The sequence below is a fragment of the Meleagris gallopavo genome, chromosome 7 (assembly GCF_000146605.3).
Source record: "Meleagris gallopavo isolate NT-WF06-2002-E0010 breed Aviagen turkey brand Nicholas breeding stock chromosome 7, Turkey_5.1, whole genome shotgun sequence".
In the NCBI taxonomy this organism is placed as follows: Eukaryota; Metazoa; Chordata; class Aves; order Galliformes; family Phasianidae; genus Meleagris; species Meleagris gallopavo.
Genome location: NC_015017.2, coordinates 4,768,651 through 4,782,777, shown reverse-complemented (window position 1 = coordinate 4,782,777; position 14,127 = coordinate 4,768,651). Strand labels below are relative to the sequence as shown.

Below are 14,127 nucleotides of genomic sequence, written 5' to 3'. Positions count from 1 at the left end.
TATACATGAAGAAAAGATGAATGCATAAGAAGCTAAATCAAGATTTTCTGTTCTTACTGTCTGAAAGCATATGAATTCAGAGATGTTTTGATGCAATTAAAAGTTGAAAAATGAGAGAATGTTTCATACTTTGCATAGTTATTACACCCTGAAGCACATGATCATAAAGATTGCTATCAGCTGAAGATTGATCATGTCTGTAAGATAACAAAATCCCTTGTTACTACAGACAGAACTTACTGAATGTTGAAAAGGACAGTAAACATGTAGACTTTTCAGGTAAGCAGGAGACTGAAGAGAGACAGAGAATACTGTAAATTTTCCTATGTTATGATGTTTATGCCTTCTCCTGAAGAATATCTACCAAACAGAGCGATGGGCACAGCTAGAATAGCCTTCTCTCATTTTTGAGCAGTGCAGAATTGCTATCATGCATGGCATTAAAACACAAAATTCTGTTCAATAAATCAAGCTTTCTGCTGGGAAGAACATTTGTTCTAGCTTACAGGATGAAGCAGTCATTTTATTAATGTTTAAATGGCTATAAACCCATTTACAACCTAAAATAAATCCTATTTCATTTAGAAACAAAGAGGCTGAATGAGAAGGAGGAAAAATAACATAACCTATCAAAACTTATGCTAAAAATGCAGAAAACTCACTCTTATGGCTGTAAAAAATTTTGTTGATAAACTTTTTCTAAAAAGTTTTTGTGCATTTTATATTGATTGTGGGCACAACCCCTCCACAAAAACACCCTGTGTCCTCAGCTCTCTTTTACTTCCCTGAGACTGCTGAGTTACAGCACTGGCAATCTGGGTGCTATCTGGGCAGGTCCACCTCTCAGCTATCTGCAGGGACAGGACGTGTGTGATAAACACACTCCCCCATTCAGCTGTCCAGAAAGTAAGGCATTCTAGAAAGCTGGGTTGCACAGTATTTCCGGATCAGATGCTTCTATAAATATCTGAGTTTTGGAATACATTGTGGAACATACACAACAGTGAGGTTGCCTAATGCCGCATCCAAAAAAATAAAGAAACTGAAATAAAACTAAGTACTGCTATACTACATTTACTGCAGGTCTTCCAGAGAAAAAAGCAGGCTCATATATTAAACATTAAGTTATCTTTTAAGTGTGGATCCTGTAAGGAAGTAAGTCAACATATTCAACGTTTTCTGGGATTTGGACAGTAGCCACTTACTTAGATAAAGTCAAGAAGATAATGCCTCCGCGTAGGTTCTTCTGCCTTTGTTTCGCTAAGCATCTGTGTAGTTATTTTGCATGGAAGTCCTGCTCCCATCTGACATGCTGCATAGCAGATAGTCAAGCTGCAGAGGGGTCTGGAGGACAACGTCAGATAGTGCTTCTGGATTAGTATGCTTTGCAGCAAGTTCAGCTGCTGGACATGGGGGCTCAAAACCACAACCATATTAGCCTGTCCTCCTCCCTTTTAGTCTCTGTGGACCACCAGAGCAGTGCAAGACTAAAGGACCGCAGTGAATTGTATTTAATTGTAAACACCTGGACAGCTTGGCAGTTCTCTGGAGTTGTACGGTCTTTTCTGGATAGCGAAGAATGTCCCAGTTTTTGGTATTTCACATTTTGGGGGATCACAGGTGAAATCTTCTGCCTGCACACACGGTCACAGAACTGAAAGAATTTTTTAATTCCCTGTGATCTCAGGCCACTGAACTGTGGGTTGGGCAAAGGGAGAGCCAATGACTTTTTTCTTTATGTCTCCCTTATGCCATCATTGTTCAGTCTAGACAAGAGGTTTCAGGATTAATTCTTTGCCAGTACATGCAATTGAATTTTATAGGGTCTGTTTGAGGAACATATAGAAGCTAATTTAATTTCCTTCTGTCTTCTCACTTCTTTTAATGTCTGGTGGCAAATAGTGCGCTGGCTGAAATGAGCTGTTATCTACTATCTGCTTTTAGTGATGATACATGGAACAAACAGAAAGCTGCTCAGTTTTTATAACCTGAACTGAAAGTGCTGATAGCAGTAACCACAGGAAAAACTAGCAGACAAAAAGCCGACATACATCTGAGCAAGTTAAGCACATAAACATGACATGCAAATCACTAAAGAAATACAGATATGCAGCCCAGCAGTGTCATTTGGAGACAGACTATGCTTTTACCAGAGGCATATCTTAACCTAGCACAAGGTCTTTTCTTAGCTCACAGCTGTCCTAGAGAAAGCAGCCGCGCTGTGAAACCACCAGAGGCTGAGGTGCAGAACTGAAGCAGCAGGGGAGGTTTGAACGCTATATAAATCAAGAAATGCAGTGCTTCAGCCTGGAATTTCATCAAAATCTCATCAGCTAGCAGTTTGACTTGAATTCAGCTTTGACTTGCCAACTACAGAAAGAAAGGAAAGGAGAGAAACTACTCCACCTTACAGAAAAGAAAAAAAAGAAGAAAAAAAAAAAGAGCGCATTTCTAGTGGGAGAAACAAGCAAACACTGCTTGGCATTATGCTCCCAATAGGAATAGATGGCTTGAGATATGTTTAATTGCTATTCTGTAGTCTGGAAAAATGGGGGCTTCTCCATTGGTGTTGTAGCCAGGAGATGGTTATCTGGTTTTCTCTTTATAGTAAAGTATGGTGAAATGTTATCATTCTTGGCAAAGCTCAGAGTCAACTTGCTCATGGGTATGTCTGCTGGGCTTCAGATGGGTTTTAGCACTGCATCAGCTGTGGAGGAAACGCTATGCTTTCAAAAGCAACCCATTTGCATCTGTTATTTCTCAGACAGCCCAAGGGAAACATGGGGAGAACTGGGGGAAGGGCTGGAAATCTGTTTCACATGCCAAGACTTTGGTTTTGCTTTTTTTTCTGTTCAGACTTTTTGTCATCTTCAAATTATATCTATGCATGCTGTTTGTACACAGCAGCATACAAAAGTGCAATTAACTCTTCATTATGGACCGGGCAGGGTATTAATAAAGCATTACAGGCCAGCAACCAAGGAGGATTGAGCCAACTTAGATTTCTTTTAACTTAATTTTGAGAGGTATATATAAAATTTCAACCATGAACAAGAACTTTCAGTAGTTGTCAATCAACATAGCCCCATAAAAGCACATGGAGCTGTACAGTCTGGAATGTATTAAATAAGGTCTAAATTATCACTAACTATAGTAACAGCCAGGCACCTTGTAGGGAGTAGGATGACACATTAAAATGAAATACCTCAGCCATGTTGGAGAATGAATTGCTCCTTAAAGGTTTTTGGGGAGATTAAAGGGAGTATCTGTACTATTTTCTGGAGTAGGTTGAAGGTACTAGGACACAGATTTCTCTAACAGCCTGAGTCATTCCATTGGCAAGTTCAGCATGGCCGGCATTTTCAGCAGAGCTCTGAGTTGTCTAGATTTTGGCAATAAAATGGAGAAGGTGGTTCTTATTGGAAAAATGTTCAGGCAATGCACAGTCTGGATCCAAGCTATTTAGTCATACCATAGTGTTCTCTCTTGCACGGTAAAGTGAAAAAAGAATTTATTTTGCTAGATAGGAAGGAACAGAAAAGGAAAGGATAAAAACCTTGTTTTTTATCTGGAAAATTTGGATTTGGAAAAGAGATGCTAGGGGACAAATCTGGTGAGCTTTGGGAAAATTGGCTTGCATGAAAAAATAACACAAGGTGTTTTTTCAACTTGAACTGAACAACGTAATTTTCTCCATTATGCTGGAGTAAAGAGAACCCAGGCATTAAAACTCAAAAATGATTCCTTAAGGCTGTGGAACTGATTTGAAAACTTTGATGCTTGATGGCTTGTTACTTGAAATTATTAGCATCCCTTCAATTATTAGCAACTGTTCCTTCTAAAAATTAAGGACTGAACTCTGTGGTTTAGAAAAATCTGTTTTGCTTTGGATTTGTTTGTGGGTTGTTTTTTTGTTTGTTTGTTTTTGGGTTTTTTTGTTTGTTTGTTTGTTTTTTCCAGTTTAGGGCAGTACTGACGCAGCAATCTATGGGATCCTGGATATTCTGCTAATTTTAGCAGAATTAATTTTGCTCCCAGGATTTTTTTTTTACTTGGTGCATATGAGTCAGTTTCTTTTGCCATCCGGTTCATCATTTGCCCAGATTTAGTGAGGAGTATGATTACAGAACAGTTGCTACATTTTATCTGTCTTGAATCTTGCTCCTTCTTGAACACTCAGTTAAAATGACTTTTTGTCCCTTGACTGTAAACTCTTCAGCATGGAAAGTTGTTGTTTTGCTTTGTTTCCCAGCACAGTTATGCAAGACATCTCAGTGTTCCTGCATCACAGTCATGCAACCAGAACAAGGCTTACCTTGCTATATGTTAGATTTAAAGAGAAAATTCCAGTTTCTGTATCAGTTGTTAATTTATGAGAGAGAAACAAATGTTTTTTTTTCTATGTGATAACTATGAAAACAACATCTAACACAAATCTGTGCTTGGGACAATTAGCAACATGTATGTGATATTAATCAATGGGCACAATTTAAATTTTAGTAGTTAACCAAGATGCACGCAGAAAATATTTTTTGCCCTTGTGTTATGCTAATGATGGCTTTTCTTCCGTTTACAATTAGGGACATTCTTAGATCAATATGGCCACCTTATTAATTAGATACATGCTGTGGTCTGCAAATAGATAGATCAAAGCTTTTAAGTTCTTCACAGAAAGACATCAATCAGCCACCAGTATTCTGTGCAAGTACTAAAGACATGGTTGATTGCATGGCATCTCTTCTGTTTTACTGACATTTCTCATTGAAAGTATGTGTGTTAAATTTTTAATTGCTTTATAGTTTATCTCTTCAGACCAAAATATTATATGGCTGATGTCTGCCTCTGGCTATGTTTTCAAAGGTCAGGAATTAACATATCTTCTTCCTCACCCTTCCTCATCACAGATGAAGATGGTACATCATTTTGTCCATGCTGTGTGTCAGTACAGTCCTTTATTTTGAATCTCACTAGCATGTAGGCTGGCTCTTCCCTGGTATGTGTATCTGGTAATGTCAGGAGAACTCAGGTTCTGTTTGTAGATGTAGAACATTTGAGGCACAGTCCTCCTCTTTAGGGGCTTTAATAGGTCAAAGAAATGCCCTTCCCTTTCCTTTACTCTACCTGTAGCCTCTGCCAGGAGCATGAAATCTGTAGTATAATCTGTCCTTGTCAGCATATAGATTTTTGAAGCACTGAGAACTGCTCCTTGATTCTAATCAGATTTTAACCTTAGCCTCACTTCTGCGCCCAACCAGTTCTTGTTTCATTCAGTCCCTTTGTTAACCAGCAGGGCAAACACTGAAATAACGTCTAGTTCCTGAGATGTGTCTGTGTCAAATTACTGTGATGCCGTGGTAAGTAGGAGGAACCTGTCATCTTTGGTAAGTTGTTAGGAGTCTGGGAGCTTTTCCCAATATCACAGCCTCACAGCATGTTCAAGTGACAAGTGGAGCCAGGCTAGAGATTTTTTTTTTAATGCTTTAGGCTCAGTGTTTGTGGTAGAACTTCTCAAAGGCCATAATTTCATGGCAGGGAGAACATTAATCACCAGCTTCTTGAAAAAAACATATGCAGAGCCTGTAATTTCATCAGCTTCTCAGTTTTTGTTCTTTGAGTATCCTCATTTTGGTGCGCACCATTGTAGTGAGCCACAGGAGAAAAGCGGTTGATGGATTATCTGCCCAGACACTGATTTGTTAGGAAGGGGCTTTTCCTGTTCCTGTGGAAGCTAAACTGAATTATGATAGGCAGCAATGAACCTTAATTCTTTCCCTTTCAGAAGCTATTTTCAGTCATTGATGCAGTGGGGCACAGCTGAACTAAATTCTTTCTTGCATTTCTCTGCCTCAGTACTTCTACAAATTTCTGCTCGCCATGAATACAGACATACTACTGCCAGAGGAGGGCCTGTTCCAGGCCCCTGAGAGGAGACTTTTGTACACAGAAACTTTGAAATTGAAATTCACTTTCTGTGAATAGCCATAGGGAGCCACATATATCACTGGAAGATGCACAGGTATTACCAGCCTGTTGCTTCTCATGTCAGCCTGCTTCACCCAGAAACATCCTTTCTGGTCTAGGGCAGACCAGACCACAGCTGTTTCCTGTTGAAATTATCTGCCAGGCCACTAGAAGTGTTCACCCTTATGAGTAGAGGTCAATATATGCCTCATCTAAACGAATTCCATGAAAAATACCTTCAACACTTGTTTTCCTTGCAGCTATCCATAAATGCCTCGCATCTCCTGATACTTTGTTGGACAACATTCAAACAGCACAGAAGGCACTGGAACGCAGTGGCCAATTCCTTCTGGGGACTGTCTAGAAGCAGTTGGTGTCTGTAAGGCTATGCTGTGTGCTAGACAGCATTATCTGCCCTGGGCTTTGCTCCTGGACCACTGTGGAGATGTCATCAGAAGATAGAGTGGGAGAAGGTCTGCCAGTCTGCCAGGACTTCAGACAGAAGCCAGATTGATTGTTGGGCAATGTGGTTTTGTGGAATAACTCAGCATTGTCTGTAAGGCTTAAGTTTTCCACTGTGGTTTCACTTTACCTGGATATGAGAAATGACAAACCAAAATACTACCTTCCAGAGCCTGTGCAGCATGGCTTGGCAACCCAGCATCGGTGTGATAGAATTGAATTTACACATCTCAGACTGGCGTGTCCATGCAAGTGTTATGAGGGAGTCTGTAAGGAGATTAGCCTATTGGGATGTTTAGGGAGTGTGAAGAGAAAGCATTCAATTTTCTGACACAGATTACTATGGTGTTCCCTTCCCTGAACGAGAGCATGAGCAGGCTTGATCTTTCATTTACTGTGCACGCATATTAGAATATAGAATGGAAGTTCATATACATGCATTCCTACCACACCTCCACCCCCACACAAGATGTCCGTACATATTTGGGAACATGGAGACCTTCCTGGTGAGTCATGGTATTTGTGCTGTCTCTGTCACAGACAGATGCATCATTTAATTCCTTTTAAGTGCCATTATAAAAGTTTACCATTTTCTTTTTGTAGCTCTGTTCCCTTGGGAAGCAGTTTCAGAGTCTCCCTGCTTTGATAGCTACACATTTCCTTCTGAATTCCAGCTTCAAATAATTCAGCCTGTTTATCCTTTTTGTTTGAAAGCCAAAGATTCTCTTTAGTCTAAATGGTGCCTGTCCCTCTCTGGTACTTTCCCTCTGATGTTTACAGTCTGATTTCCCAAAGGAAACGAAGATCATGGAGTCATGCTGTCTGGCTGGCAATCTTAGCTATCCTCAATTCATTTATAAACTTGTTGGCCAGTTTCAACCAGTGCTGGCAGGGGAGCAGAGGTTAGAAACACCTGCTGTCCCTCCAAGATGGGATGATAGTTATTGATTAGATTCTAAACAGAGGCTCAGCACTGTTACTGGGGAAACAGCAGTGATAACAGTCCCTGCTCCACAGTCAGAGACATTGGCTCGTATTTGCGTAGACTAACCCACCTGGGAGAAGGCTAGGTGGGTATTGCTGGCAGGAGGGGGTAGGCATTGCTTAAAAATACAAATTAATGGATTAAATGGTATAAGGCATTAATCTGCAGAAAACAAGGCTTCATTAGTTCATAGAATGCTTAGTTATTGAGGATGGTCATGACTTAAACATGGACAGGGATACTGATGTATTCCGGGAAAGGGAGAAAGAGATAATTAGGGAAAACCTGGATCAGCGTACTTTCCACCTGTGCCAGGTGACCAGCACAGCATGTCTGCCTCACTCATCTCACTTCAGCACGGGACATAAATCATACATAAAGTTCCTGCTGACCCTGCTACACAGAGGCACATTTCATCCACAGAAAGGATAATTGTGTTGATTGTTCCTTTACATACCTGCTTAGCTGGGTTCACGACAGACATAACCTGTCAGATATTTGGGTGCAAATCAAACTTTAAGTGCTTTGTTACAGGCACTCTCTCAACTTATAACCTTGCTTTGGCTTCACTTTTAAGCTACAGGCCCCCAGTCCACAGCAGTGAGGTCTTGTCATGACCAAAGTCAGCATTTTTCAGAGCAAGTGCATCCCTGTGGCCATTGCTGAGAGGTGCTGCTGACCCATTGCTGAGATAGATGTGCTCAGAAAGTGCTAGGGAGGCTTTCTATTTTACCCAGTCCTGGCTGGCCTGAAGCTCTCTGGGAACCAGATCTGACCGCACATCTGATGTGTGTTTCAGTAACTGATGTGACACCTGTCTTGTATAGTACTGGGGTACATTTTTTTAAACATATAGTATATTGAGATAAAGTACAAGCCTAAAACTCCAAAGGCATTTCCTTTCATTTTTCAGTGTACATCGGTTTACTTGCATGGATTAAGCAGACAGGAGAAAGACAGAACTATCAGCTTGCCTAGCGAAGATGCCCTTCTGAGGGGATGAAGGTGACCCACTAGTTGTGTTTTCTAGTGCTCCCATCACCCTTACTGCTCAGCATACCATCACTGCAGATTTTTACCAATTTAAGCAAGGAAGCACTTACCATTCCAGTGGTTTGATTGCTACAGTATTTACTTTATGTGTAATGAAGGGGACCCACAAAACAGCTTGCCATGAAGAAATCCTTTGCATTAGCTACGAAGTGGCCCCCTAAAAATTTCTTCTTGGTATCTAAGTGTGGCGTTATTCTTGCTGCAAGGGCCAAGAGCTGCAAAATCTGATATTCTGGTAAGGTGGTCAGATTAGCTTTTCTTAGTTCAGGGAGGTGAGACACAGAGGAAATTAGTCATTTGTTTCAGATTTAACAGAAAGTCTGGGATAGTTTGGGGAACTGACACTGGGAAGCACAAACTGCACAGGGTTCTTCCTGCCTCCCACTGAGCACTTCAGCTGGTGTGCAGCTGCTTGGTGTTTCTGAAGTCGTGAGATGAAGCAAGAGGCCACCTCTGCACCGTACCTTTTTATTGCCTAAATAGAGAGGCACGGCACTTAGCTTTGACTGCAGTTTAATCTATTTATCAAGAGCTGTCAGTCACCTTTAAAAGGACACCCTGTGATCAGCAGTCTGTTATATGAATGTAGCCACTGTTACGACTATGTTGCAGGAGGGGTGAAATACCTCAGGATTTCAACTGTTGTCTGAACTGGCTGGATCACAGATTGCTGCATGAAAGGCTGGAGTGCTGAACTGAGAAGAGTGTTTCCATCTTCCCCTTGTGGCCAGTTCAGCAGAAACACTGGCCATTGCTTTAAAGAGTCTAGCACAGGCTTTCCAAGAACTCCCATCTGAGAAACTAAGGAATTCTTTGAGCTTTTCGGGGAAAAGCTGCCTCTCATATTTCCCATTATTGAAGGATCCCCCTTTGCATTTCACCACCAACTCATGAGGTAGAAAAAGAGCAACATACTGTGTTTATTTGTGCTGTGGTAACATACTAAGTGTAGAGATTGGTGCAATTAACTTTATCACACTTCAGTACAGAAGGAGTCACAGCAGGAGACAAAATTACTCTGGCTCCCTTGTCCTGCACCCCGATGGAGTGTCTGTATTTTATGTAGTAAGTTACCTTCGATTCCTTTTAGGTTAGGATTTTAAACAAGAAGATCGATTTTAGCGATATTCAGTCCCGGTGTGGTTCCAGAGATAACATCAAACATTCTGCAGGGGGAGGAAATGTAAGTAGCACAGACACCCTGTAAGCAGGCATGTCCACTGTAATGACCCACCTTGCACAGCCAACTCCCTCTGTCTTCCTTCCTCTGAGCACTCTTTTCATTCTTGCTAATAACTCACATGTGAGTTTAGTCTAATAGTTGTGTGAGCCCTGTGTACGCAGTGGTGGTCTTCTGATCTTTCTTCACAGAGCACAACACAATTCCAGGACTTGGTCAGGAAAAGAAAATGAGAAAGACAGGTCATCTCTATAAACACTAGTTAGGGATACTAACAGTAAAGGTCCAGTGTGAGCCAAAATGGTTTACTGCTTTTCATGGGAGTGGCCTGAGAAAATCATTTCCAGAAAGAGACTCCAGCTCACAGCTGGGCATCCTCAGCTAACCTTCTCAATTCTCTACATTTTTCAGAGAGAAAAAAAATACAAAGAAAATAAGGACAAAGAAAGCTCAGAGAGAGGGTGTAATCAACTGGTGTATGTGTGCTAATGCCACAGTTTCCGGTACAAACAGCTGAAGTTGCTCAGGGTTTGATCAGACATCAGTTGGTTCCAGCAGCCATATTGGAACAGCATAAGGAAGTGACGCATCTGGTGGAAACAATTGCTCCTCAGATGAGTTTGTGGCATGCACACATCAGGTCCTCTGCAGTGGGAAGTAACCAGATTCACTATGGCCACCATTGCTGGCTTAAGTCACTGCTGGCGACAAAAGAAAAGCAGAGGCATTGCAGTCAGCTTGGAGCTTCTGTGTGCATTGCTTGGCCCAGCCTGGAAGGGCTGCGGCTTCCTGCTGGGGACAAAGCAGGATTGTGGCTGTAGCTGTTCCTGAGCTGGGCTCAGTGCAGCCATGGCAACGCAGGGGATGCAGAAGGGATGAGGGTGCCTGTGCTTCTGCCTGGCTGAGCAGTGCAGTGCTGCTGCCACTGGTGACTGTGCACCAGCTGAGGTGCAGCTGCAGGAGTTGCATTTGTAGATTCACCAGCATCTGTGTAGCAGATTGAGTTAAAATGCATACCATGTTTAGATGGCAAAAAATATGAAACAGATGGCCAAGAAAAAAGCAGTCATGGAAATAGTCCTACTTGCCAGGATGCACGTTCAAAAACTCCCCTTTAGGGAGGCTCAGGAACATTTCAGAAAGAACCCACAAACTGATCTGCTTCATTCTCGTCTTCATTTTCCTAACAGAAAAAGCTTAACTCAGCTCTGTCATTTTCCCTAGGTGAAAAGGAAGCTTGCTGTATTAATTCAGCATTTCCTCATTCGTGGCATGGTCTGTTTTTTACTAACCGTCTCTCCTTTTCCAGTGGTTTGTGGAGGTTTGGGCTCTTCCTCTGCAAGGCTTGTCTTTTTATTTATTTTATTCTTTTCACCTTTGTAATTTCTGTGTGTGTGCTTTTAACAGGTACAGATTGTAACGAAGAAAATTGACTTGAGTCATGTGACTTCCAAGTGTGGTTCGCTCAAGAACATTCACCACAAGCCAGGTATCAGTAGAACTTCCTACAATTTCTGGGATGTGGGAAAAAGGAAAGACTTGTACGTGAAGGGGAAGTCATGGATGATACAATCCTCTTTCATAGTTCTAGAGAGAGTAAATAAACTTGGGTAATAGAAACACTATTCTTAGTTCATTAAATGTGTAAAGACATAGATGTGTGGAACCACCTTGTTTAGAGATGAGATAAAAAGTTGTATGGAAGGATGCTGCTTGTGCAAAATGCCAGTTTGATAAAACACCGATATGCATGCTGAAGTTAGCAAAGTATTTAAATGTCTGCTTAAATCAAGCAGACTGTAGCACATGCTTACAGTTTGAGTATGTGTGTTAAAGGTTTTGTGTTTTACTGAACATGCAGAGTGTTATTCTGTGCATCTCTAAAATCATTAGAACTCAACTAAAAGGGAAGTAATCTGAATGTGCATATTTGCATTGTGTCAGACCTTCTCCTGAGCCATTCCGCTCCTTGTTTCCTTTTCTTGTGTAGGAGGTGGACGTGTGAAAATTGAGAGCGTGAAACTGGATTTCAAAGAGAAAGCTCAGGCTAAAGTTGGTTCACTTGAAAATGCTCACCACGTACCTGGCGGTGGTAATGTCAAGGTAAGGGGACAGCCCTCGGGGAAATGCTACCAGTGAGCCTTCAGCCCAAATTCTTCTGTGAATTTCTAGAGCTGTGAATGCAGTGATGGCTCTAAGTTGAGTAGGAAATATCATTTCGTTCTGCATCAAACCCGTTCAGGTACCACTTGCTCCCTGTGAAATTTGGAATGATCAGGCTCACATCCCCATCTAAGATTAATGTGAACCTTGCAGAGGAACCTCCTGTAGTTTGTGCCCTGGCTTTCCATCTAAAAACAACCTTGTTTGGAATCACTGCATGGCATAGGCATGATACAATAAACTTGTAGTGTGGCTATCATAAAGGATTGGGACTGCTATGTGAAACAGGAGGAAAAATCTTGAAAGTAAGACATTCCCACAAGCATTTGAAAATAGAGATTTCAGAAACAAATCACATAAAATGCCTACTAGCTTCATACAGCTAGTAACTGTGCTCCTGCTAGTTCAGGCATTCATCAGAGACAAAAATATAAAGAGAGGATGTAACGCATGCGTTAAAAAAAAAGAGAAAATCTTCAGTTTCAATCCTTCTAGGAACAAAAGAAGCTTCAGTCCTTCTACGAACAAAAAAAGGAGAGGCAAAGATGTATAATGAGAAAATTTGTTAAATATATCGTGTGTTAAACTCTGCTTTCCTGCAACAGATTGACAGCCAGAAACTAAACTTCAGAGAGCACGCTAAAGCCCGTGTCGATCACGGGGCTGAGATCATCACGCAGTCACCAGGCAGGTCCAGCGTGGCTTCACCACGCAGACTCAGCAATGTCTCATCCTCTGGAAGCATCAACCTGCTTGAATCACCGCAGCTTGCTACCCTCGCTGAAGATGTCACAGCAGCCCTCGCCAAGCAGGGCTTATGAATTTGCTCATTTTGCGTTGTATGAAGTAATAATATTTAGGCATGAGCTCTTGGCAGGAATGGGCTCAGAGCAGGTGTTACATTCATTTTTACCATGTCTAAAACTAAGTCACATCCCAAGACTTGTAGTTACCATACAGTTAACAAACAAACAAACAGATAAATATTAATAGATGCAGAAATTGGCCTGATCTCCATTTACAACAGGAAGACACTGGCTTTATATGGGTATACAACTGCAGTATGTTACATTGGACAATTATTGTTGCTCTGCTCTGTCTTGCATGGAGTACCGTACTACAATAAAATGCATTTTTACCTTTCATGTGCCTGAAGGCCATCCATCTCTTTCTGAAGAGCCTTGTTAATATCCCAAGTTGCTCATTTCACTGTTCTGTTGATAGATGGGGAAAAAAATGAAAAACTGCCCATTGTAAGTTATTACAGGTTAATTAAGAGTCTGCTTACCAGAAGGAAGGGGCATGTAGAGAAATTCAAGTTTAATTAATTAAAAAAAGTCATATTTTGTATAAATGAGTAGAACAAAAGTTGAATTAAGTTATTAACATTTTTTTGGACCTGGATAATTATGTCGGGTGTATAGCTGATAAAGCCAATAAATTATTTAACTAATAACTAAAACTGTTAGTTGAAAACATTGAATCATGCTTGGGGAAGTGACGTAAAAAAGCTGTTGAAAGCAAGCACTTCCACCCCAGTGGACTTGTGTCTGATTAGGAAGTTGGTTAAGCGGCTAGATTTGTGTAGTCACCATCAGTTTCACATCCTTTCCGTCTGTTTGATACAGTATTATAGATATATATTTCTCTGTGGCCATTTGTGAGACGCCCTCTTCATATACTTGAATATTCTACTTTATTCACAGTATCTGTGTCTCTTGCACCCTTTGGTGTTGCAATTTTAGGTATGTAAAAGTAGATGTTAGCAGGGTTTTTTTTCCCTATTCATTAAAATACATTAAAAAAAAGATGAAAACTTTTAGCATGAAGTTGCTTTCTGTAACAACTAAAAGCCGTGACCCTGTTTTAGTGCCAGATGCAAGTCTCTTCTGTGATGCTAGAAAAAGGATTCCTTCCCTCCTCCCTCCCTTTCTTCACAAAGATATGATTTTTGTGGGGTCCAGAAGGTTGTAAAACGGTCTCCAAAGATGGATGGGTTTGGATTCTGGATTTTTTTAAAATCCTAAAATTAGGTTTTGGGTTTGGTCTTTTTTTTTTTTTTTTTTTAAACTCCTGTAGTAACAGCAAATGTTAGATTTATTTATTTTGTTTTTCTTTTGCTAAAGTTGAAACGAAAAAAGTATTAAGGTGTCGTTTCCACTCCTTCAGTGATATCTTATGTATACGCTCAGGCACTCAGATAACAGTGATAAAAATTACAAGAGATGCCTGTAAATTATAGTACACGAGTAAATAAATTGAGCTCCCTACCCTGGGTTGCTGTAGTGATTAATAAATAGGGCATCTTAAAATCTGAGCAAAG

General features: G+C 40.9%; 1 protein-coding gene across 25 annotated transcripts in view; it reads left to right on the top strand.

Moving 5' to 3' along the window:
• Positions 1 to 13,853, top strand: part of MAP2 (microtubule associated protein 2) — a 177,003-nt gene extending 163,150 nt beyond the window's left edge. For 11 of the 25 annotated variants that reach the window (XM_031554111.1, XM_031554110.1, XM_031554112.1 and 8 more), the window contains 4 exons: positions 9,552 to 9,644; positions 11,049 to 11,130; positions 11,632 to 11,744; positions 12,410 to 13,853. In XM_031554111.1, the coding sequence (XP_031409971.1) occupies positions 9,552 to 9,644; positions 11,049 to 11,130; positions 11,632 to 11,744; positions 12,410 to 12,625 (504 nt within the window). In that variant the 3' untranslated portion in view covers positions 12,626 to 13,853. The remainder of the gene's footprint in view (positions 1 to 9,551; positions 9,645 to 11,048; positions 11,131 to 11,631; positions 11,745 to 12,409) is intronic. The other 14 variants (XM_031554114.1, XM_031554122.1, XM_031554118.1 and 11 more) reach the window with 3 other exon arrangements.
• The last annotated feature ends 274 nt before the right edge of the window (positions 13,854 to 14,127 follow it).